General features: G+C 42.3%; 1 protein-coding gene across 1 annotated transcript in view; it reads left to right on the top strand.

The window, feature by feature from the left end:
* COMMD1 (copper metabolism domain containing 1) overlaps positions 1-24,652 on the top strand; it is a 67,186-nt gene that overhangs the window by 11,159 nt on the left and 31,375 nt on the right. The window contains exon 2 of the mRNA XM_021392950.1: positions 6,127-6,408. Coding sequence (XP_021248625.1) covers positions 6,127-6,408 — 282 coding nt within the window. The remainder of the gene's footprint in view (positions 1-6,126; positions 6,409-24,652) is intronic.

The following is a 24,652-nucleotide window of genomic DNA, read 5'->3' as shown; positions in this document are numbered from 1 at the left end:
TGGATTAACATCCAGGAGATGTCTGTATTAACAGCTCATCTACTGTGGGACTGAATGCATCAGCAGCCACTGGGAGAGACGCTGGTTAGCACGCTTAGGAAGGAGGGTCCAGAAACCACAGGGCTGCAGAGATGTCTTTGTAGTCCTGTTTGAAGCTGCTGTTTGTCATAAAACATTGACTAGGTGGCTTTCACGGGTAGCTTGGAGTCACTGGGACCCATGCATGCAATTGCACCTCAAGACGCTGAGAGCATTTTTGTTCCTGCTGCTCTCGTGGGGTTGCCTTTTTCTTGTTAAACATAGAGGAAGAAGCTGCACTTCCCAAAGCTGTATGCAGCAGAGACAGCCTGCCTTTGCCCGAAATCCAGTAAAGGTGTTTTTCTGAAAGATGTTAACTGGCAAAAAAAATGCACAGGAGCCCCCATGTTAGTGGGAACTGGCTCTGAGTGATCAATGTTTTTTGTCCAGGCAAGTCTCAGAGCTGCTCCATATTTATCCCTGCCTGCAGCCGGTCTCCCACTGTGTGCACATGCCCCAGGTGTCTGATGAGCAGTTTTCAAGCTTGCATTTCGAAGAGCATCGAAATGGCAGCATTAGTGATGCAGCAATAGCCTCTCACTCCCACCTAGAAAAGCCTGCAGAAGTGAGTTCGTTAGCATGGAGCCTGGCACTGAGCCCTCTGTGTGTCCGAGCTTGTGGTCTCTGCGTGCTGCAGGCTGGCGGCAGTTTTGAGGGTCATCTGCAATAAATGCCTACACATACTGGCACAGCCAGCTCTTGGAACTCTTCCACTATCGTTGACAAGTAATGTTTTTTTTCTGGAAATGAAATGTGTTCTTTTTTCCCAGTGGATTTTCCCAGTTGTTGTTTCCCACTGGCATTGCATGCCTATCCGGCTCTGTTTCTCAGAAGGGATAATGATTTTGTTTTCCTGCTCTGTGTACCAAGGCACACATTTAATGGATCTAATTAAGCAAATATAAAAATCCCAATATTATCAAATATTGTTCCATTAAGGAAATAGTATTTGAAGTCATGTTTTTATTGGCTGAATTATATTCTAAGAGATAATGGGTATCTACTGAAGGTGAATGCGAGGAAAAGTCAGTATGACCACATCTGTTTCTTGTTCTTTTTCTGCTGTAGTCAGTTGCTCATCGTATGGTGCTCCTAAGCTGTGCTTCCCAGGAAAAAATGCATGTTATATCAAATCTTGGGATATACAACATGAGGAGAATTTTAACGTCTAACAATGGTCTCTTAAATGTCTTAATGGACTCTACTTCTGAAAACAGGCCTTAGTCACTTCAGTGATTAGTGGTAGTAATGTAAATGGAATTACTTGCTGGCAAAGAGCAGGTGTATGTTCCTAGAAAACCTTCCTGCTCTTTGTTAGTTGAAGATTTGTGTGTTGAAGTAGTAAATCACTTGTGATAGCCAGTACAAACTGATTTGGATCCTGCGTAGGTTCTTTCCCTCGGTGCCCTACTTCTATCACTTCTTGGCTTGTGGTTGAGGAGGGGCTGAGGTAGATCCTGCACTGGACGGCTTATCTGGACTAAGTGACTGGCGGTAGTGTGATGTATCCCTCTTGAACCAGTACTGGAAATAATTCAGCTGTAGGAGCTGGTGAATAAAATGGTTTCAACACCTCAAATTCCTGAGGAATTTTCAGTAACGATGCTGAAATCTGTGCGTTGTTTTTCTCAGAGAGTGAAACCCCCTTGGTCGCTGCAGTGGGACTGGACAATAGCTGCTTGCTGTCCCTGTCATGCTCATCCTAGTGTGTCCAGAGAAGGGCAGCAGAGCTGTGAAGGGTCTTCTGGAGAGCAGCTGAGGGAAGTGGGATTGTTCAGTCTAGAGCAGAGGATATACAGGGAAGACCTCATCACTCCCTACAACTCTGAAAGGAGATTGTAGCAAGGTGGGGGTCAGCCTCTCATCCCAGATAACAGCAATAGGATGAGAGGGAATGGCCTTGAGTTGTGCCAAGGAAGGTTTGGGTTGGATATTAGGAAACATTTCTTCTTGGGAAGAGGGGTAAGACATTGGCATAGGCTGCCCAGGGAGGGGGTGGATTCACCGACCCTGGAGGTGTTCAAGAACTGTGGAGATGTGGCACTGAGGGGCATGGTCAGTGGGCATGGTGGGGATGGGCTGGGCTTGGGTTTGGTGATCACAGTAGTCTTTTCCAACTTCTGTGATTCTAAGCTCCAAGTGTTTAAAAGCATGAGAGGGAGACCTGTAATCAGGTGGGTTTTATCTGTCCTTAGTTATAAACACAGAAGAACGACTCATGTTTTAACTTTAAATAAATCCTTAGAAATATCAATGAGGTGTATTCACTGTAACTTGATATTCTGACTGTGTAATAAAGGAGCATTGTTAAAAAAAATGGAAAGAACTATTTGTAATACTATCCAGAATATAACTAAGCTATAATCTTTAGCCAAGTTAAATTAAAACATTTCCTCAATTTTAAAAAAAGACAACTGTCAACATTCGTATGGGCAACAGAGTACAACTGTGCTTGTTTAAAGAATGAGTTGTGTAAGTCTCTGTACAATACAAGAGATGGAAGACCAGCTTAAAGAGCTTAATTGTTCTGTCATTCTTTGTAGCATATATGTGGTTTCCTGTCTCATTATGAAATGTTTCCCAGTTAGGATGAAGAAGAATATTAAAATGAGTTTAGTTGCTTACCTAACCTTTAGAGCTGATGGGCTTTGTTGTGGAATTTCAAAGAAAATGTCTTCAGTCACATCTTTGTGCAGTTATGCTGAGGTAGAACTCAATAATTATTTGTATTCTTTTCCAGTTAGAATATTATTTTCATTTATTTTAAAATGAACTTTTAGATAGTAGCCTTGTTTGCAAGCTGAGAGAGATTCTGTTCTGAACAATGGACTGTATTGGTGTGTTATTTAAAGCAGATGCTGATATCACAATATCGCTACGGTTTCTTAGCTGTGTTTCTTCTGGCTGTAATAGTAAGTAATCTCCGTTATCTGTACGTGTGCGCTCATGTCTGTGAGAAAAAGATCTCAGTGATTGACTGCTAACTTTGACACGTGGTTTCCACCTTTGTCTGGTGTGATAGTGTTTTGGTAGCAAGTGTGTGTATCTACCAGTGTACTTTTTCTACGTGAACGTACGGAAGTTTTAAATGTAAGTCACAGAGAATCTTGACTCCCAGTCTCTTGATGGTCTTTGCCAAACAAGCAAGTTTAACTGTCCTGTACAAGCCCTAGTTAGTTATATTTTCTGTCATCTTTATGCTTAAAACTGCAGGCTTGATTCTAAGCTTCCTCTTTTAGCTGTGCTTAGAAGTCAGGTTTATATCATGTCAAGCACAATAAGGAACTTTGTGTGGTTTGTTTTTTTTCTACCAGCTTAGCAAAGTGTTGCTAGAAATCTTGCTGTGTCTTGCAAAGAGTTGTCATGGAGGTGGTAAAATTTGGGGGAAAAAATCCACAAATTACATAGGTGAAGCATCTGAAAGTTATAAAATCAAGCACACCAGAATTACCAGGTTATTTGATTCACAATTCATGATGCCTTTGCTTCATCCAGTGCAGATAACACACTTGATTTCTGTGTAGGAATAAAACAGACAGCAGTTTTCTGCACAGCTGAGGGGAGACTGAATCTCAGGCTGATCTTGGTCTTGATTTGGCTTACGTAAGGTGCTGGGCTTTGGGAATGTTTATTCACCATATTCTTCCCCTCACTCCTGTAACCTGCACGAAATATCTGTATAAAGGAAAGCTGGTGTCAGAGCACACAAACAGATCTATGCACAGATGCAGTAATATGCAAAAGATTCTATGAAAGTATGTAGGTTGCTCTGAAAGTAAGGCCTCCTACTTATTTCCATGGAAATCACAACAGCTACAAAGAGCTTGATAACACTATTTGATAGAGCAAATTCTCAGCTACAACACGCTGTTTTTCAACGCAGTCACCACCATTAGTTATGCATTTTCCCAAGCGGTGAACAGGAGCTTGCGTGCCACTCCTGTACAGATCTGCACCAGTGGAAGTGACCTATTGTCAGCACTGCTGAAAAGCACCACCTACCGCCTCACTGTGCTTATATCCGCTGCTTCATCTCTGTAAATGTTCGGCAAGTGTCGATGAATATCAATGGGTGCCATTGTTTCCACATGGAGGAATGCAGTTCCATCCCTTTGCTTCATGTGCACTCTCATATCCGATGCCACTCTGTCAGACTTGCCCTACTGCTGCCATCAGTCACACAGTAACAAAATGTAATATTGGTGGGAAGGTTCAACCTCTGCTGCCATGCTGCCAACATCAAAGCATAGGAAACATTACTTTTGGAGCAGCCTTTGTATTTCACGTTGCTGTTCATAGGCAGGCCTCTTCAGGAAAAACAAACGTGCATGGCAGGTATGCGAGTCTAAATAGTTCCTTTAAAACAGAAAAAAAAAATGCTTTTTTCACTTACAGGATGATTAGATTTTAATGTTCCTCCAGGTAAATATCTTCATGATGAAAGCAGTCAATATGCAGATATAGTGAATTGAAACAGACAGAATGGTATGTTAGACGTCTCAAATTTTAGAATAAATTACCAGATGCTCTGATTAAGCTGGAATTGTGATAGAGTAGAGCAGTTGCTTTGAGTATGGATAGCCCTTTATTTTCTTAAGTGTGTAACAGATGGCAGCTGATCCATCTTGCAACTTTCGGAAGGCAGAGCTTCCCTCTTTAATTAAATAGTACCCAAGTTTCAGGAGGCGGATCTTACGCTGGGTGATAAAAGGCTGAATCCTGTTGCAGATCACAAGGTGTGTGTTGTGTTTTGGATGAGGATTTGCTTTTGATTTGCTTTTTCTTTTGAATAAACTCTCAGTAAAAAGGATGTGGTGTATCTGCTGGAGATAAGTGCGTGTTACTGCTGGCTTCAGTTGCTTCGAAGCAGCAAACCTCCTGCTGCTGTTCTCTGCCACTTGCGTGATGCGCGAGCTCTTTGTTTGGGGCTTGTTCTTGTTTTTAATCTGCTCTTGTGTTTCAGACCATCCTGATATGATGAGGATTGTGTGCTTTGTGCTCCACTGGCTGTCTGCTGCAGTCACCTCCTTGCTACCGGGAGGCTTCAGGAGTGAGATCGGCACTTCCCTCAACACCGTGCAGTTCTTGCATCCATGCTAGGCCTCATTTTGAGCAGCAGTTTTAAAAGGCACAGATGTATTATGTTTTGTCTTGGAAAGTGGTGAAGATTATTCTAGGAGTTGCTGAAAAACACCTGGGAGACAGTGCAGTCATTGGTCGCAGCCAGCATGGGTTCATGAGGGGAAAAGTCCTGTTTAACCAACTTAATCTCCTTTTATGGGAAGATTACCCACTTTGCTGACCAGGAGAAGCCAACTCTCTCCAATGATTTTACTCTTGTATCTCCTTGCTGTGCTCTATATCCATGCATGCTTGGAGGCAGCGTGTTCGTTAAAGATGAGTCACATCCATTTTGTGTGAGTATGAAACAAGTGTCTGCTTGAAATTACAGTGAGGAAACTTAACCACAGTTTCCTCCCTTCACGTCCTGTCTTCTCTCTTCAGAGCTGTATTTAGCAACCATTGCCAGTTAAGCGATGCAAATTTAAGGCTATACAAAATTATCAGCTTTGGAAACACTCGTGGAAAAACGGTGAATGTTGTAATGAGCTGAGGTTTCTCCCAGTTTGTCCCAGCGTTGGCTGAAGGCATGCACATGCTTTCCTGTCTAGCAGACCATCAGGACAGCAGTATCGCACCAGATGTCTGCCCCAGCCACCCAGTACAGACCAGTTGGTATCCGTAGGGCATACTGGGGAATAGGGCTGAGTTTGCGGTGAAAATGTTCTTGCTACTCCGTACTTCATGCCCAAAGGCCTTCCTGGTTTCCTCCTCACTGTTAGAGATCCAGCTGTCCTGAGGCAGGAGTCTGGGTTAAGTAGTGCAGGCGCATGCAAAATGAGTTCTAATGGAAGCTGTTGTTTCTGTGACTGTGCTATCCTTCAACAATATATTTGTAAAACCCTAAAGATACAACCTTCAGCTTAAAATTTTAAAGAGTACTTGTAAGCAAGCTTTTCCCTTTCTCTCTCCCTGTTTTCCCTACAGTCAATTGCTTCAGCTGACATGGATTTGAATCAGCTGGAAGCTTTTCTCACTGCCCAAACAAAAAAGCAAGGTGGCATCACATCGGATCAAGCTGCGGTTATTGCAAAATTCTGGAAAAACCACAGAGCGAAGATCCACGAGAGCCTGGTAAATCAAAGCTGCTGGGATAACGTCTTGAAAAACATGAACTGGAGAGTGGATTTGAAGTCACAGTCAAGACATGTTGATCAGATAAATACTCCAGTTGCAATAGTTGAAATGGAACTGGGAAAAAATGGTCAGGTAAGCTTTATTTTGTGAAGTACGTTAACCTAACTAAGCTATGTTTGTGCTGAGATATTTTACCTATTGCTGAATTCTCTGTATCCAAGTCAAATCGGTAGATTTCTCACTGGCCCCTTAATGTTCTTGGACTTGTTTCATCTTTGGATGCAAATGTACATCCTGTGTGGTGAATGCAATTTTTGCTTATATTTTATCTTTATACTCATGTTTAGAGCTCTCCTTACTTTGAGCTTGGAAAATATGAGAACATAAAAGTCAAACATAAAATTAATCATATTAGCAATTTTATTTATATTTGTATTTCATGTGCTGCATAGTCAAAGTCAGTTGGTCCTTCTTATAAAAACAACAGCAACAAAAAAACACACAACCAATCAAATACTAAAATTGGATAATATCTGCCGAGTAGAAGCTGAAAAGGAACTAAATTCACAGATCCATAAGTGATTGAGCATCTTCACGTTTCAGGACAAATGAAGGGGAAGTCTCCCCTCTATTTTACTGAATGCCCATTTTCATCTTACAAGTAGATCTTTATTACTGGTTGTATTATGTGATCTGCTCTTAACTGCCGGAAAGATATGTTGCTCTATCAGTGTTGTACTCTGCATTTCCTTTTAGTCTTGGTAATGTATATCTGAAGGCATGGCTTCCCCTTTTCAAATTCCTTTTCCTGGCAGGATGTATTTTTCAGTTTGGTGTATTTTTTCTCTGCAGGGCAGTAGTGAGTCTTAAAACTCACTTCTTAACAATAGCCAGTGCAAGCCATACTGTGAGCATACATGAGTTCTGATGTTAGTAATTAACATCGAGTGAGCTTCCTTTGGATTTTGTAATACTTTGGTAGCTTACAGCATGCGGAGTGTACCTGTGCAGACTCAGTGATTTTACTGGAACTGTCTGGCCATACCAAAGCTAGAATGAAAGTACGAGTTGGGATCCTGCTGAGGCAGTATGTATTGTTGAAGGTACTTTTTTAGTCCACTTTTCCTCTCAGTCTTTCTTTTTTTCACCCTCCATTCCAGTGGAGGGGGGAAAAAAATTATAGTAAGTATATTAGAATGAATTAGTGAGCAAACTGAGAACACCTGCATTGTTTAAAAACAAACAAAAAACCCAACTCCATCTCAACTCAGAACCATCACTGTGTTTCGTAAGGGACTTATGCAGTTAGAGACTCCTGTTTGGAAGCTGTTTTTCCCCGGTAATGTATTGTTAGAGTAACATCAGTCAGCAAGTACATTCGTAGTTGTCCCATCCTGTGCAGAGATAAAGGGGTTGTGAAGATGAGTCAAGAATAGACCCTTCTGAAGCATTGTCATTTCTTGTAACAAAGAGCACAGCAAAACCAGAATGAACTAATTTAGCAGCGTGGTGTCATTTCACACGTCCCAAGAGGAGCGGTTGTGCGAATGTATTTTGAACAGCCACTGGACGTAACTGATAACTTCTTTGCTGAGGACGGTGCAGCGGTTAGCTGTCAGCAAGCCTGACATCCAGTGCAAAAAGGGTATTAGAGACTGGTATTTACAGAAATAATCATGGGATAATTATTGTTATCTGCACTTGAGTCAAAACTTATATTTAAGGAGCTGCTGTGTCACATAGTCTTTAGCTTTGGATTAAATCAGTTATCTGCTGAAAAGCTTTCAGCAGGTTGCACCCTTGTATGATGGGCAGAGGGGGGGGAGTTGTGGGGCCCTTGGGACGGAAACGGTAGCGATCAGCTTGTGAGGTTGCTTCATCCAGCTCTCAGCTTCTCCCCATGCATCTGGGGGCTCCTGGGAAGATGGAAGCAGAGGCTGCTGTTGGAGGGTGAGCAAGTTGTTCTTGCATGCTGGATCCAGCCCATAAACTTGAAACTCTTCATCAGTTTTTATAACCTTTTTACATATTTTTACTAGATCGTTAGCATATTTATGTCAGTTCTAAAAAGCCAGTTTTGTAGCACATCAAAAGTACATATGCTAATATCTTTCTGAAACATATCAGAGAGAGTGGCGTTTCTGAAAGGTAAAACCTGTCAGTTGTAGATTTGATTTGGTGAATAGTGACGGTATGATTCTGTAGAAGAAAGCTGACTGATTCAAGAGAACAGGCAGTTTTCATTTGGACATTTGAAAGCGAGGGAGTATACAACTGCATTGATGTGCAATGAATTAACATGAATATTTTATGTTACAACAGAAGCAAAGAAATGCAGTGTAGGAGCTATGCATTTCCAGCATTTAAAGTCACTCCGATGCTTCTAGGTCTGGATTGAGTTTAGGTCAAAGCCCAGCAGGAGGCTGGAAGTTGGGGTGAGTGCTCACCTGCTTCCCTGAGTAACTGCTTTCTTCTTGCACCTCTGAACTGTCATTGATCAATTCTTCTACAATGGGAAGAATTTATGTGCAAGACTTAATATGGCTAGGAAAGGGGAATTTTAAGTAACTGGTTCATAAATAGGCCAAGTTTACATGCAGTATGTTAAATTTTGTGTTTTCTAGCGGGGCACAGATATGTCTGGTTTTGAGAGTTCATTACAACTTGAAAGAATTAATTTTTACTATCCTTTAGAAGAATAATGAACCCTTTCTTCTTAGTGCTTTTGAAAACACTTCTCCAGTAAAGATTTTTCAGTGACATTTAAAGTCTCCTTGATGCTGCTGGTGTACGCTTTGTACATCCTGGTTAAAAGGAGATGAACAAGCTACCCGTGATGATTGCTCTGCTTTAAAAGCCTTTTTTCTTTGACAATATGACTGAAAGACACCTTAAGTAGTTCACTTTAGCCTTCATTTTCCATTAGCAGTAGGTGATATTCTGTGCTCATCACTGCCAGTCCATTCTTTTTTTTTTTGAACAGCCCATCTGTTTTTTTTTTTGTTGTTGTTGCAGAATGGTTCTAGCCTTCTGTACCATGTTTACTTTTAAAACCATCTATAGCTCCCTGCCCACTTCAAATCCTTTCAATCTTCTTCTCTCTCTGAGTGTTTTTATGTGTGAAGTCTTAGCAGGACACAGATGCTCTGGGAGGGCTGGAGAGGTGAGTGGGGGAGAGTCTCCCTCCTCGTGCCCTTCCCACCAAGGAGCTCCTTTTCCAGTCACAGATTTATATCTCACTTTGTTAATAATAAAAAAAACACATTGGTATTGCACTGTGGCTTGGTAGTTAAAAAAAAAAAAAAAAAAAAGTTTAAATACCCCTTACTAACTTTGTTGTGTTCTTTTTCTTGTCTTCCTCCTGCTAGCCTGATTTTCTGGCAGACTTTTTTTGTTGGCCACATGCAATTAGAAATGAATAGTAATAGGAATATTTTACCCAGAAATGTCACTCGTGATGTCACCTGTCACTTCCCCCTGCGGCTCAGCAGGACTGGCACTGAAGCAGATGATGCGTATCAGATGCAGGAACTGCTCTGCTGATGCTTTCCTGACGGTCATGAGCTATGCAGAGAACATGCACGTGGTGTTTTCACTTGCTGAACAGAGATGGAAAGCTTTAGGTAATGCTGAGAACTGACTGCACGGCTGACGGCAAAAATGCTGCGCCCAGTATGGCAAGCAGACTGTATCTGAGTGCATAACAATAAGTGTTAGGGGTGATAGTCCTGGGCAGTGTGAGGACTCTGAAAAATAGCTTTTTAAGGAGGTCATGATTTTTTTCCTTTCTCTCATTTCTAAGCATTAAAGTGCTCTACAAAAGAATTAAATTTTTCTAGCTTGCAATGTTACACATTTTGCAGTTTCGTATCTGTGAATCTTTTGTGTGTTCATATCAAGTATAGATTATTGTTATCATTACTCTTGGCTTTTATGCTTGAACTTACTTACAGAATGGGTATTTTCACATGCACTTCTCTTCACTGTTTGAATTACTAGTGATCCATGTAACAAGTAGCACTGTTATTTGAGTTTTATAGGAAATTAAACATGTTTTATGAGCAAATAGTATTTTCTGTGCTTACTTTGACATGAAATCAGGGATTCTACTGCAGGATTCTTTCCAGAAAGACTCAAGAAAATAGCATCAGGATTATGGACTAAAGGATTTTTTCCTCAATATTCTCTCAAGCACAAACTTGGGGATTTGCAAAACTTCTCTTTTTCCCCAGAGCATTGTACATTTCTTCTTTCCTGATTTTAAAATGGTTGTATCCACCTGACATGGGTCATAAAACTTAGTTAATGTGAGTACTGATGGTGAGTACTACTGTAGAGCAAATACTAAATGCTGCAGTATGTTATGAAATCAGAATAATTTCTTTCGAAATTAAGGGTAAAGAGCAGCCTCACATGCCATATTGTTTTTGTGAAGTCTGAAATCCTCGTGTAAAACAAGCATATAATCCTCATACAAAACAGACAAACATTAATAACAGATTTTGATGAATAGAAAATCTAGTGATAATTTTATTGTTACGCTAAATTCTCACCAGTGAGATAAATATCTTGTGATAAAAGGACTTAACTAATCCTTGACCAGTACCAAGTGTTTACCAGATGCTGAAAAGGTAAGAAGTGTCAGCTCATGGTTTCCTGAGGTATGTCACATCATGTTCTCTACGTATGGCTGGGTCCAGATCCTGATAATTCAGTGTAAATTAGAGAATTTGTAATGACCACAGACTGTTGTCGTGTGCTGTATGTGGGAGGTGAAATGCTATTAGAATTTTGAAGGTCAAAAGATTGTGCTCTGAAGCCTGGAATTTGATCAACTTTCAGTTTGTATGACTGAATTTTTACTTCTTTTGTTATTTTGGTGTCATTTCTGGTTTGTTAATTATGTGTATTCTACAGAAGTTTCATTGAAGAATTTTCGTCAACCGTGCTATTGACATATGATGAGCTGAATTCACACACATTCACAAGTATTAAAACTGAATATACTTTCACAGTGGAACAAAAAATTCTGGGGTTTAGCTTCATAGAATCATAGAATCTTTTGACTTGGAAAGGACCTATAAAGGCCATCTAGTCCAACCCCCCTGCAATGAACAAGGGCACTTCAGAGCCTTGTCCGGCCTAACCTTGGATATTTTCAAGAACGGGGCATCCACCACCTGTCTGGGCAACCTGTGCCAGTGCCTCACTAGCCATATTGTAAAAATCTTCTTATATCCAGTCTAAAAGTCCCCTCTCTTAGTTTGAAACCATTTCCCCTTGTCCTGTCACAACAGACTCCACTACAGAGTCCATCCCTTTCCTTCTTATAGCCTCCCTTTAGATACTGACAGGCTGCTCTAAGGTGTCCCCAGAGCCTTCTCTTCTCCAGGCAGAACAGCCCTGGCTCTCTCAACTTGTCCTCTTAGGGAGGTGTTCCATCCCATGGATCATTTTTGTCTCTCTTTTCTAGACATGTGTAAACAGGTCCACATCAGGACACAGCTCCAGGTGAGGCTTCACAGCGCAGAGCAGAGGGGCAGGATCACCTTCCTTGCCCTGTTGGCCATGCTGCTTTGGATGCAGCCCAGGATATGGTAGGCTTTCTGAGCAGTGGGAGCACGTTGCTGGCTCATGTCCACCTGCCATCCACCAGTATCCCCAGGTGCTTTTTGGCAGGGCTGTGCTCTATCCTTACATCCCCCAGCTTGTACTGATAGTGGGGATTGCCCTGACCCAGGTGCAAGACCTTGCACTTGGATTTATTGAACTTTGCAAGGTTCATCTGGGCCCACTGCTTGAGCCTGTCTAGGTCTGTCTTAATGGCATCCTGTCCCTAGAGCGTGTTGACTGCACCACACAGCTTGGTGTCACCTGCAAATGTGCTGAGAGTGTACTCAATCCTACTGTTGATGTCATTTATGATGTTAAAGAGCACTGATCCCAATACTGACCCTTGAGGAACATCACCTGTCACTAATCTCCATCTGGACATTGAGCCATTGATCAGCTCTCTCTGGGTACAATCTTGCAATCAGTTCCTTGTCCATTGAACAGTCCACCCATCAAATCTGAATTTTCCAATTTGGGGAGAAGAATGTTAAGGGTGACCACATCAAAGGCCTTACTGAAGTGCAGATAGATGATATCAGTGGCTCTTCCCTTGTGCATTGATGCAGTTACGCCATCGTTAAAAATGACAAGGTTGGTCAGGCAGGACTTTCCCCTGATGAAGCCATACTGGTTATCCCATATCACCTTCCTGTCTTCCATAAGCATAGCTTTCAGGAGGATCTGCACCATGATCTTCCCCAGCACAGAGCTGAGGCTGACAGGTTGGTAGTTCTCTGTGTCATCCTTTCTACCCTTCCTAAAAATGCATGTGACATTGCCTGTTTTCCAGTCATAAAGGATTTCCCCTGACTGCCATGACTTTTAAAGTACAATTGAGAGTGTCTTGGTGACTACATCAGCCAATTCCATCAGGACTCTAGGATGCATCTTATTGGGACCCATAGGCTTACCCATGTTCAGGTTCCACAGGTGGTTGTGAACCTTATGTTCACTTATAGCAGGAGGACCAATGCTCTCCCAGTTATCACCTCCTGAACCAATAAATCTTCTATAAATCCCATTACCATTCCAGGATTACTGGTTGAATACCACTGAGGATCTGCTGGCACGTTTTTGTAAGTAACTGTTGCTGAAAATAACTTCAGACAGTGGACTAACTGTCCTTTTAGAGTAGGATATATTCTGCTAAGACAGCTCTCCTTTTGTAGGTCAGCAGTGTGGGTGAAGAGATGCTTCTTGAGATAAAAAGCAGCTCTAGGCTCCATCACTGCAGAATAAGGGCATTTTGGCCTGCAAGGGGGAAGGAAGAGCAACCACCAAACCATTTCTTCTTTCCAGCCTTTGTCTGTTTTAATCTTTGTAGTTATAAATGTTATTGGAACTTTTGTTCCTGCCAGGAGTGGGAAACACAGAGACTGAATCAATAGACTTAACCGTAACAGGTTCAGTATTTTTATGTGATTAAAAATACAAAACCTGGTAAATGAAAAAATCACCTTTTGCCACCAGGACGAATGTAATCACTTGAGCTTTTGTTCACCTTGGAAATTCATGAGCTGGAGGGAACAGTTACATAACGCGGTACAGAGAAAAGCAAATAAAAACCATAAAGGGCAATGGGTCACTCGGTGCAGGAGAAACTGGAGCACAGTTGGCTTACTTAACTTGATTATTTCTTTAATCCTCTGCATGGTACTCTCTGTAGTCCATTGCTTCATCAATTCAATTTCTGTCACCTCCTCCTAAAAGCAAGTAAAATTTGATGAACGAGAACAGAACTTTATTTGTGGCTGTTGGGATTTTTCATTGTAATATGTTACAGAGATAAGAGCTTTAGACTGAGATATTAGTTAAATAACTGTCCAGCTGCTCTTTAGTAAGCCGGGAATCAATCACACAGGCTAAGCATGGCCCGGGCTTGGTATTAGCATGAGAAATTGTGGTGTTTCTAGTACACCTTTTACATATTTCAACTTCTGCTAATCTCCAAGAAGCTTCCGCTACATACCTTCCAGTTCAGTCCTGGAGTCTTGAAATTCTTTACTTTCTCGAAACTGTATTGAGGTCACCTGTGAAGTTGGATAAAGTCCCTGCAGTCAGACATGCAGTCAGGTTCCCTGCTACAGCTGGCCCCTGCATTCAGCCTGCAGTCTCTGGGGTGGAACAGAGTTTTACTGCTCTTGGTTTAATCCAGTCACTGCATGAATTTTTGTTCCCTTTCTACTCACTAACCTTATGTGGAAGTTTGAACCAGTGAGTATTTCTGTTGCTTTTGTACCAGATTCTCTGGTTCAGTCTGACTGCTTCAACTTGTAGGTCGAGAGATGTGGAGTTCCGTTTCAGCAGGCTGACAAAGCTGTATAGAAGACTGATTGCAGATGCACAAATGAAAGCACAAAGTGCTGTATGCAGGCTGCTACCATGTGGCTGTATGACCAACGCGGCCACTCGGAGCTTCTGCCTGGCCTGGGGCCCTGCTGCAGGGTGAAGAGCAATTCTGGATGTCATATGTTTAGCAGCCAGCTAAAGATTCAGCCTTGTTTCAGCTGAACAAGGCTTTAGTGGAGACCAAACTTCAAATAAAACTTAGAAGGATGGACTTGTAATGTATGTAGTGGAAGCTTCTTGAAGATTTGTAGAAGTTGAGCAGCTTTACTGTGCAAACACAATGTCCATCAGCTGTTGTGTTGCCACCTGCTATGGGCCCAGAGAGCATTTTCTGCTCAAAGACCGCCGAGGGGACAACGTGGAGGTAGTTGTTAGGTTTGGAGCTGTCCACTTTTTGTGAAACAAGCAGCACACAGTCTTTGGTGTGAATGTGTTCTGTGCTGTGGAGAGAAACATGGTTGAAGGACCAAAATTTGTAATCTCTGCTAGCCTGTTTTTAATAAAAGTCAAAGGTTTTTCTTGATCCTCAAAACAAAAAGAGGAGGAGGGGTTAGAATTTCTTTGCTCGGTGGCATTCATACAGCAAAGCAGCTGGCTTCTTTGTGTGTTAGCCTTGGCTTTGGTGTTGCTGGCCATCTGCACTCTTCAGTGCACTTGGATGTCAACAGCAGCAAGTAATTTGTTCTTAGAAAACCCAGCAAAAAAGGGAGCTGTAATGAATGCAAGTGCCCAGTGCACTGGCTGACATAGTGTCTTGTTTTTACAGGCGTCGCCTGGCCAAGCACATTTAGAATTGTTGTTTTGCCAGTTGGCCAGCCCTCCCACTCTTGACAGTGTGCCACATTGCCACTGAAAAGCTCTTTGGAGATCCTTCCAGGTTTGTCGTGATCTCTCCTGAGATCCCTAAATATTTGCATGCAGAGCTGTAAATAAGAACAGGTTCTTATTAGTTTATTTTAATTAGGAAGAGCTGTTGCAGAAGAAAATATCAGAAGATAGAAAATTGGAAAGCTGGCACATAGTTGGTGTGAAATACTTGTAATTCACACCCTTCTTTGCTGCTTAACCCTTTCAGTTCTTTTTATTCTGTTTTACATGCACACACATTTATACATACCTATGTGCTCTTTAAAAAGCTTTGGCTGTGTGAGAATTGGTCCAAAAAACCAAACTGTGCAATAGCAAAGCAAAATTGCTGCAAACTGTCCAATTTAACTTGCTTAACTTCTCTGCATCTTTTAGTTTTTGAGGGAAGAGTTAACCTGTGACATTCCTTCTGAGCAGCTTGTGTGTTATTTGCCGGCAGCTTATCTTTTTTCACCTTTGTTCACAAACTGAGTTCCCATGTGGTGAGAGACTTCTATTAATAAATTGGGCAGCATAAGGCATGGGCAGCAGGAGTATGTGATTTGTAGGCACTTCTCAGCGTAATCTTTTTATCAAGGAGATATTTATCTTCTGATTTCTAGCAAGCTGTGGCTTTCTGTCCTTCTAGAATCATCTGTCTTGTCCCAGTTAAAGCTGGAGGAAAAAAACATTTTTTTCCTTCCAGTTAGCATTCTCATTACCAAGTTGCTAGCTGGAGGATTTGAGTTGCAGCCGCTGGACTTGATTGCCAAGGACAGGCTTGTATACCAACAAGTACCCAAGCATTGATGCTAAGGCATTAAGAGCTCCCTGTACAGAGAAGCAATCAAGTAAGAAATTCTTGGAAAAGAAGCGCAGTGTATATATAAAAGCAAACTCATTCCTTCTGCAGATGTTGGTACTGCTATCAGTTCCTCATAGTGGCAGTACGACTTATGCGCTTCTGATTGCTGGCCAAAAAAATAAATAAATGCAGAAGCTTATGCCCCTTTCCAAGGGAGTGAATTAAAACCGTAGGAAGCAAGGCTCTTTTTGCAGACACTGACTTCTATGTTGTACAGGTTAAGTTTTCAGTAGATGACAGGTGGGAGTCTGCACTGAATAAGCTCAAACATTTCACCTACATTGTAGGCAGACTTATCTCATTTGTATGTGTATGTCACATGGATTCGTTTTACAGGTGCACCTTAGTACACAGGTCTGCTTCACCTTGCTGACACTGATCAAGAGGAAGCCAGTGAACAGAACTGCACTGGAAATCATATATGAATCTCAAATGAAAGCTGCAGGTTAGATGGTTTTTTTTCTTGCAGCATTATGGACTTAGTTCTCCTGACATCTGTGACCTGTTCTCACTGTAGTGCTATCCGCTTGTTATGCATTTGCAGAGTTGAAAGTGAAATGGTTGAGTGAGTCTATCTCGAAGTAAGTTTTTTGCTTACTCACCCCATCCTTTGATTTTTTTTTTTTTTCCTCCCAGATTACCTTTAGTCTGGATCAATTTGCTGAGAGATGAAAATAAAAGCAAAACTGGGCTAAAGAAACTGATAACTCTGCTATGCCATTGAAAAATGGTCTTACAGTCTTGTATGTTCAAAGGATCACCCATTTAAAATACTTGCTAGCACTCCCTTCAATGTGAGAAGTAAAACAACTTCCTCTGAGCACATGGGTATAGCCTCTTGGTAGTGACAGCCTTTCTTAAAATGTGCAGGTATCTAACAGAAGAAGTGTGGGACAGGAATCTTGTTTGGAAATAATTTAAAATTGCAGTAAGAGAGGAATCTTGGTATTTCAGGCAGCAGCGTTCATTTATTTTGTTTCTAGAGTATTTCTTCGTTACATTCGCAAAAGTCCTTAATACTAAATAGGACTGAAGTGCTTGCCCTATTCTCCAGTTGTTAGGTGGGCGATATGGCGAGCTGAGCCCCTGGTTTGGCCAAGCTGCATGGACTGATACAGAAAGTACAGAAGCAGCAAGGAGCAGAGCTGAGCCAGCCCTGTGGGTCTTGGCTTAGTCGCAGCTTTAACAAATTATTTCATTTGCTGGTTACAAGTTGATCACTGTCAAAGATTTCATCATCAAAATGGCATTCCCTGTTTCCTTGCATGCCTCTTTTTTTTGCTTGCTTTGAAAATACCACAGGAGCAGTGTGTTAAAGCACCACTTTGCCTGCTTTTCTCTGAAAGAAAACAGGAGGAGATCCTCAGGGTGCTTTTGGTTAAAACATTGTCCTGCTGACTGCTTTACAAGTTTAGAGAATGACTACTTGGAGCATCGCTCCAAGACCAAGTCCTCTTCAGTTAGAAGGAGATTCTGATTTTAACTTAGAAAAGATACAAAGCAAGCTGTTGATATAAGAAAGCTCCCTAAGCTATGATTTTGCATAGATACTGACAACTTCTTTTCTTGCCCTTCTTTCAAACTGTTGGTTGCAAAACTCTACAGAGATAATCTAACATGCAAATCTGTGATGTATTTTTAGTTCAACTCATGGATGTATATTCATTAATATGTTAATAAGACAAGGAGCGTAATTTAAATTGCATTTGCTTAATTTGGTTTAATAAATGCTTGAAGTATAGTCCCTACAAATGATGTAACTTTTTCAGGATTTCAGTCACCTCGTTTTAGTGACAGAAGTGCAGTTTGCCCTCACCCTGCCCAGCCAGAGAGCCTCTGAACTGAATTCTGCTCCTCCTTGTGTGCCTGGTCACATTTCTAACTATTTAATTGCAATAAATGGCACTGGGGAAAGTTAGTGAAGTTTATGACGTTGTAATTGGTTGCCAGACAATGTTAGGTGGAGCTTGGTAGGCAGATATGGGATGGAAAGAACAAATTTTCCTTCTGCTTAGGTATGGCAGAGCTTCACCAGTGCAGATCAGTGATGTTCCCTCCCAGTAGCTTGCACTAACCAAGTGAGGTACTGGCATATTACTACTGAAATCAGAATAAATTCTCTGACAGCTTCTGAACCTTCATTGAGTATGCAGGACTGCTAAAATAACCATTTCTTTAAGCCTGTGAGGTGATACTTGAATGCTTACAGGCAGTAAACTTCCAGTCAATTGATTTCATTTCTATTGAATCACTCTCAAAAGTGGAGCTATGCTTTAAGTGCTATTATTAAGAAAAAAAAATGTTCAATTTAATCGTTAAGTATGCCACAGGACTTGAGAAAAATTAGTTTGATAATAGCTTTTTTTTTTTTTTTTTTAAGAGTTCAGCCTGGAAGGCAGCATATTAAAAGAAGTCAGCACTGGGGAAGGTCTCTAATGGTCAAGTTACACCAGCCCAACTTACCTGGTCTGAAGTAATGAGGCGTGACAGCGTGAGAGCAGCGCATCATGCTCAAACCAATAACCTCTTTCAGGAAATTACATTTCTGCTCTGAGCAGTCATTTTGAATTATCAGCAGCTAATTTTAAGCTGCCTGCTTTTATGGAAATGGAGCACTTCCATTTCCAATAAATATCACCATGATGCTTAGAGACTGCTGTAAAGTATGACTGCCTGGGAAAAAGCTGAAGTCCAATCCAACTTAATTAGGCTGGAACCTGTTTCTGCCTTCAAATATCTTTGTTATCCAATAAGAACAAACATGATGCTTGACAGAATTGGCTTTTGTGCTACCCACTGCTGTGAGGACTTGAAAAAGAGCTCTTGTCTTACTGGTGATGCAGGAACTGGTGCAACAGTGTCTTCTCTTACTGCCTCTTTCCGCAGTACCAGAGGATGCTGATTGAATCCAGTAGACTTCCATGTGTGCTTAAATGTACAGGTGAATTTGGGTCAGTTCAGCTTTCTGCGTTGATCCACTCCCTCCAACAAAGAGCATGTGTCTTCATGGACTCCAGAAGAAAGCAAATATTACTGGCTTAGCTGTAGGGCCTGACATTTGGTGAGATAAATCCTACCCTTTGAACTGGATAATGATTAGTGGTGGTTAACAGCCACCCTTCTCAGATGAATACTGTGGGTAGAACCCGGTAGCTTAGTTCATCTTGGTCCAGAGGGACAGGCTGGTTTCCCAGCCTTCTTTCTAGGAAGCAGGAGCTGAAGAGAGGGGCAGCTCCCACTTAACCCTGGGGGAAGTACTCGAGTTAACGTCGTTAACCTCTGTCTGCTGGGTGGCAGCAACCTGGGTTTGGTTTAACTTGCAACTCTAGGAGTAAAATTAATGCGAGATATAAATGAAAGGATAAAGAAAACCTCTTCGAATAGATGAGTGTTTTTCTTAAGCCATACTAAACAAACACGGAGTTTCAGAGCAGAGGTACTTAGAAGTTTAAGCATGCTAACACCGTGCGACAGTTACGGTGCTGATAAGCAGTAATCCAGGTGTGCTGAAATACTGTAATTGTCTGAATATTGTGTGTGACCTAGCTGCTTTGTGTCATAGCACTTTGCTCTGCAAACACCTTGAGTTGAGCTTGGTGGGTGTCAGAGAAGAGCAAGCAGCAGGCAGTGCCCCCAGCTAAGGACAAGGGTTTGGGCCGCAGTGGACAAACAGATCTGTTTCAAAGACCTTGAGCTTCTGTCTCTAGGGGGTGGAAGAGAAAGCTTTAGACGCTGCTTTTCTTAGTCACTGCATATTGGAAGAGCACTTCTGCAGCTAAAGGTGAGCTAATTTCTCTGCAGTGGCAGCTTGCTATGCAAGGGGCCGCAGCTCAGATCACGCGGAGAGCAGGAGTATGGTGCTGTACTCCAGGACTGTGATACAACCTTGGCTTTTCAGCCCCTTCTTGTGTACTCCCTGCCACTCACATCAGCAATCTCAGGAGAGATGCTGACCCGTACCCTTGCAGTGCCCTGGGATGGCGGGCTGAGCATTGCAAGCACTTACACCTGCAAATCCCAAGGGGATGCACTGTCCAGCAGCTCTCCCTCCCCTACCCACTGCAGGACAGGGCTTTCTTATTCAGCCGAGGAGCTGTCAGTAGGGCTGTTCCCTTGCCTTCTCACCATTTTCCCCATCTGGCATGCCCAGCTTGAATGCAGTTCCTCTGCACGCTCCCACGACGCTGTTTGCTTGGCTGCGGTTGTGTGTTTGTTTTCACTCCCACACTGTCACCGTTTCATTCACTGCCCAGAATAATTAGAGCTTGTTGAAAGGGTGCTGTTAAGTAGCTTGTTGTCTTCATGCGTTCCCTCTTATTTATTGAACATTCTTTTTCAGTGTACCGTGAATACAAAATTATTGATTTCTTCATGTTTTATTTTAATAATGTTTATTACTGCAGAGGCTCCCGAGCAAGCCATCTAACTATCATAAAAATCTCATAAATACATATCGGTTATGATGGTATTGCAATTCCTATTTCAGAGGTGCAGTCTGAGGACAGAAGACGCAGCTACAAGGATTTCCACTAATTTTGGCACTCAGTTTGGAAAACACTCAAACTGAGCTCCCAGCCGTGGTGGTGTGGCTGGAGTATGTTTCTGATGGCCCACCTGCAGCTGTGACAGTGCTGCTGGTGTGATGCTGCTCTGCAGGCTTTCCTGTCAGGGCACAGCCCGGTTCTGGTATTGCTCAGCTGTTTTAACCGTGAAGTCTTGTTTTCTCTTCCTGCAGCTCCCCATCTGCATTGCCCCACGATTTCCAGCTTCTGCAATCAGTGATCTGGGCAGAGCACAGCCACAGTACGCAGGCCTGTTTCATTTCTGGCACGCCAAACACCGTGGATTAATGGGATCTGATAGTCACAGTGCAGTGCACGTGCCAAAGGGCATAATGTTGTTTAAGGTTGCCTGGCAACTGTAATTCCAGTGTTTTCTGTGTTTTGAGAATTTTGTTTTGTAGAGCTCATGTTCTTTAATAGAGTTGACTCATATTAAGCGTTTAAGATGGTGTGCAGGAAGTCCTGGCTCTGACTGCCCCTATGTATGCAAGAACCCATGAGCAAATAAGTTTACCTAATGGTTACATGCAAATAACGGCAGAACACTTAAGATATTCATGAGCCATCGGAGAAAATATTCATGGGATTCTTTCAGCCAAAGAAAATCTGAGTTGGAGGTAGAGCCGAGCAAAACATCAATGCCTCCCTGTCCAGAACCTGCGAAAGGGCTTTTAGTGCCTCTCTCTTCTTTCCCTGTTGTTGCAGTGCAAGTGAAATGGCGCTTTTATCTCAAGTGGTTTGCCTAGATACTGGATACTTGTGCTCCCTGTGAGTGTAATATACGGCCTCATCCTCCTAGCATCTTTCTTTCCAAATTTGGAAGTGCTAACCGATAATGCTTCATACATAGTGAAATGTAATCTTAATTGTACTGGATGTTGTCTGGACAGTGAAGTGAATCTATGGTTTAAGTAAGTAGGTAACCATGGAGAAAAGCAATTACATTGGTGCAGTAGGATACCTGCAATACAATGGTGCTTTTTGAAACCTGAGGCTGCCCAGCTGCACCAGAAGTCCACCCTGGGCAGGTGCTGCCACTCTTTTCTTAGATAAAATGAGCATTCTACCACTTTGCAAAGCCAGACTGGAAGCACTCTATAAAGCACTTAGCCTATAGGAACTACTTGGCACTGAATGCTCCAGTGTATTCTATTAATAAGCCTTATCAGGTAGGTTTGTGCATTTGAGCTGTTTAATTTTGTACATAATGATGCTTAAAGTGAGAATCAGCTTTGTCCTTGGGATCAGTACAAACAAAACCCAGGCTTGTTACCCTGGAGGTTTCACTAGCAGCAGTGCTGGGGGTGGGCAGAGCGCAGCATTGCGTGTTTGCATTGTAAGCGCACTGCAGTTGCCATGAAGGATGCAAAACACTCAATTAAAATCATACATCAGACTGTACAGATGACTTTGCATGCTAGGGATCCATGTGGCTGTAAAGCCTGTGAGGAGACAGTTTTTTTTCCTTCTGGTGTTTTTCCCCCTTTGGACTAGTGGATCATGTGGCAATCTCAGCTTAAACAGGATGCCAGCAGAAGGCTGGATAGACATACCAAGAGCACTGCTGGTGCATGCCTTGGATGCAGTCTTTGTGCGTCTCAGCCTTTGTGTGAGGGTCACAATCTTTTTACTTTTTATTTTATTTCCCTTCCAGACTTCATCTGTCATCTGTTTGCAGCCTGTACAAAAGTCTTCCTCTTTTGCCTTCTGCTCTCTAGTAAAAGGACTTATTTGAAGATAAGTTCTGAGGATTGAAGATCAACATGTATGAACAAATGGGTCCATTTATTTAGAGAAGACTAGCTCTGTATATTGCAGGCTGAAATAGATTTATTTTTTTCCCCTTTCCCCAGTGGTAAACATAATTCACAGTACAAGCATTGTTAATGCCAAGCGCCTGCCCAGCATCCTGTTGACACTTGATGGTATTTTTGAGAGAGATGAAGGTTGGGTCAGCAGAGCAGATGGAACATCATTTTTTGTGCCGAAACCACTCATGTTCAAGTCTGTTTTGCTTAATATCCCGAGGACGCATTTTGTCTGTCGTTTCTTTCTCCCCTGTTCAAATGGATCTTTATGTCTCAAGCTTGCTGTATTGTCTTTAGACTTGGCAGGTAGAAAGCTGTGAGGAAAAGATTTGGCCTTTCTGGATCAAAGCGAAGTGCTCTGTGTATCTAGTTGATCCTTCTGGATATGCAGGACTTGTCACGTGTTTCCAGGGAGGATGTGTATTCGAATATTAAAGTGATAGTGTAAAAACCTGAACAGAAAAGGTGTGTCTTCTACAACGATGGGTATGTGACATCACTAAAACGTTGTGCACGGTGGGCGATGCGCTGTATAGTTAGATATGCATGCTCATGGGAGGAAAATGTTACACTTTGCAAAGCTGATTAATTCTGTGTAAGTTTTGTTTCATGTGCAGTTATTTATTTGCATGAAGATCTGGCTGTAGCAGGCCGTCCTGGCTTTTCCTGCTCTTCAGTTCTCCTCTCCTACTTTCTCATCTCTGAATTTTTCACTCTGCATTGAGAACACATCCTCACAGTCTGCTGGCTACTCCTGTAACTCCCCTGCTCACAAACACATATGCCTGCTGGCGCTCGGGCTTTCATCATTTTGGAAACCCGCATTTAAACACTCAGTAGCTGGTCCCTTTTGGAGGCTGTGCCCCTGCCAGCTTGGCACACAGGCAGTAGCTCGCTGCACGTAGGTGTGCTCAGAGCTGGTTAGCAGCTGCTGGCGCCCAGGAAATTTTCCAGGGCGGAGAATGCTCCAGTGATAGCCAGGGAGCTTCCTGCAGGACTAGAAATCAAGTTATTTCAATGGAAATCCAAGCCATTAGAAAGAAGGGCAGAGGTCTGTTTTACTCATGTGATTAGCTGCGTTCCCATTGATTTATTTTTGTTTCATATCAAAAATGTCACATATGCAATTACTGGCTCCATGCGGTGCGTAGGTCCCAGCACAGGACTGGGATAGGGATGGCTGTTGCTGCGCTAAGCATGGAGATGGCGGTGTGGCATTTAACCATTTGCTAGTTCTTTATGGAAAGTGCATTTTGCAGAGAGATCTGCTGTGGCAGCTCCTACCTGTTTTTGTTTGTCTCCTTATAGGTGTGCAGGGAAATGGAAATCCTTTACTTCTTTCCAGATGTGGAATAGAGAGATCAGTCCCGTATGTCCTGCTTGTGAGCAGCCGGCCCTGTTATGCAGATACTGTTGTGTGGTGTATTTGTGAACCACAGAATGGCTCGAGTTGGAAGGAACCATAACTATCATCTAGTTCAACCCAATCTGCCAGTGGTTCTATTTCTCTTCTAGCGTATTTCACATTTTTTTTCTTGTTGCAGGTGGCTTAAACCTAGGGAGTGTTGTATTTTAAAGGTGGGAAGGGGAAAGTGCATTCAGTTCTTAAAGTGCAAATTGCTTGTAAGTTGCATCACCCTAGAGCTGTTTTGTCCCCGTGGACTTTGAAGCCAGTTGTCTTCGTGAGGTTTTCGGAGCGCTAAAGGAAATAGCAATATTTCTTCTGCAGTTTGCAGGGTCTCTTGTCTTGCAGGAAGGAATGTTTTTCTTTGGGCACTTATTTTCTTCCAGGCAAAGAAATCAGAATCTAAAAGCGAGCCTCAGAGCTTGTCTTGTCTGAAACTCCTACAGATTCCTGAGTTGCTGTCACTGCGGCAGCACTGCAGTCAGGTACCATGGTGATCTTAAACACTGTCACACCACCTGCATGCGCTTGTCAAATAATTTGTTACACTGCTTTGATTCCAAGGTGATTAAACAACAAACATGTATAATTCCCAGTGCAATGCCGCACTACTTTCCTTATAAGAAATCCGTCTTTAATGGTTCGCTTACTGCTTGTCAACATCTTTTGTCATATTTTTACTGCTTTAGCTTCAAGGAGAACAACTTGTGACAGGTGTAGGAATCTGCCTGAGTGAAAGCATTGCTCACTGAGATGCCAGTGGGCCCTTCTTTTAGGGATTTGTTTCAACTGGGTGCACTGGTAAGGAACTCTTTTCTACTTCTACTTTGAAAGTAAAGATACCAAGTGGCACAGTATTGTCCCATCTTCACCATTTTCTTAGTTGCTCGGGAAGCGATTCTTAATGGTTTTGTTCTGAAAACCAAAG

Source organism: Numida meleagris, chromosome 3, assembly GCF_002078875.1.
Source record: "Numida meleagris isolate 19003 breed g44 Domestic line chromosome 3, NumMel1.0, whole genome shotgun sequence".
In the NCBI taxonomy this organism is placed as follows: Eukaryota; Metazoa; Chordata; class Aves; order Galliformes; family Numididae; genus Numida; species Numida meleagris.
This window is presented reverse-complemented; position numbering and strand designations above follow the sequence as displayed.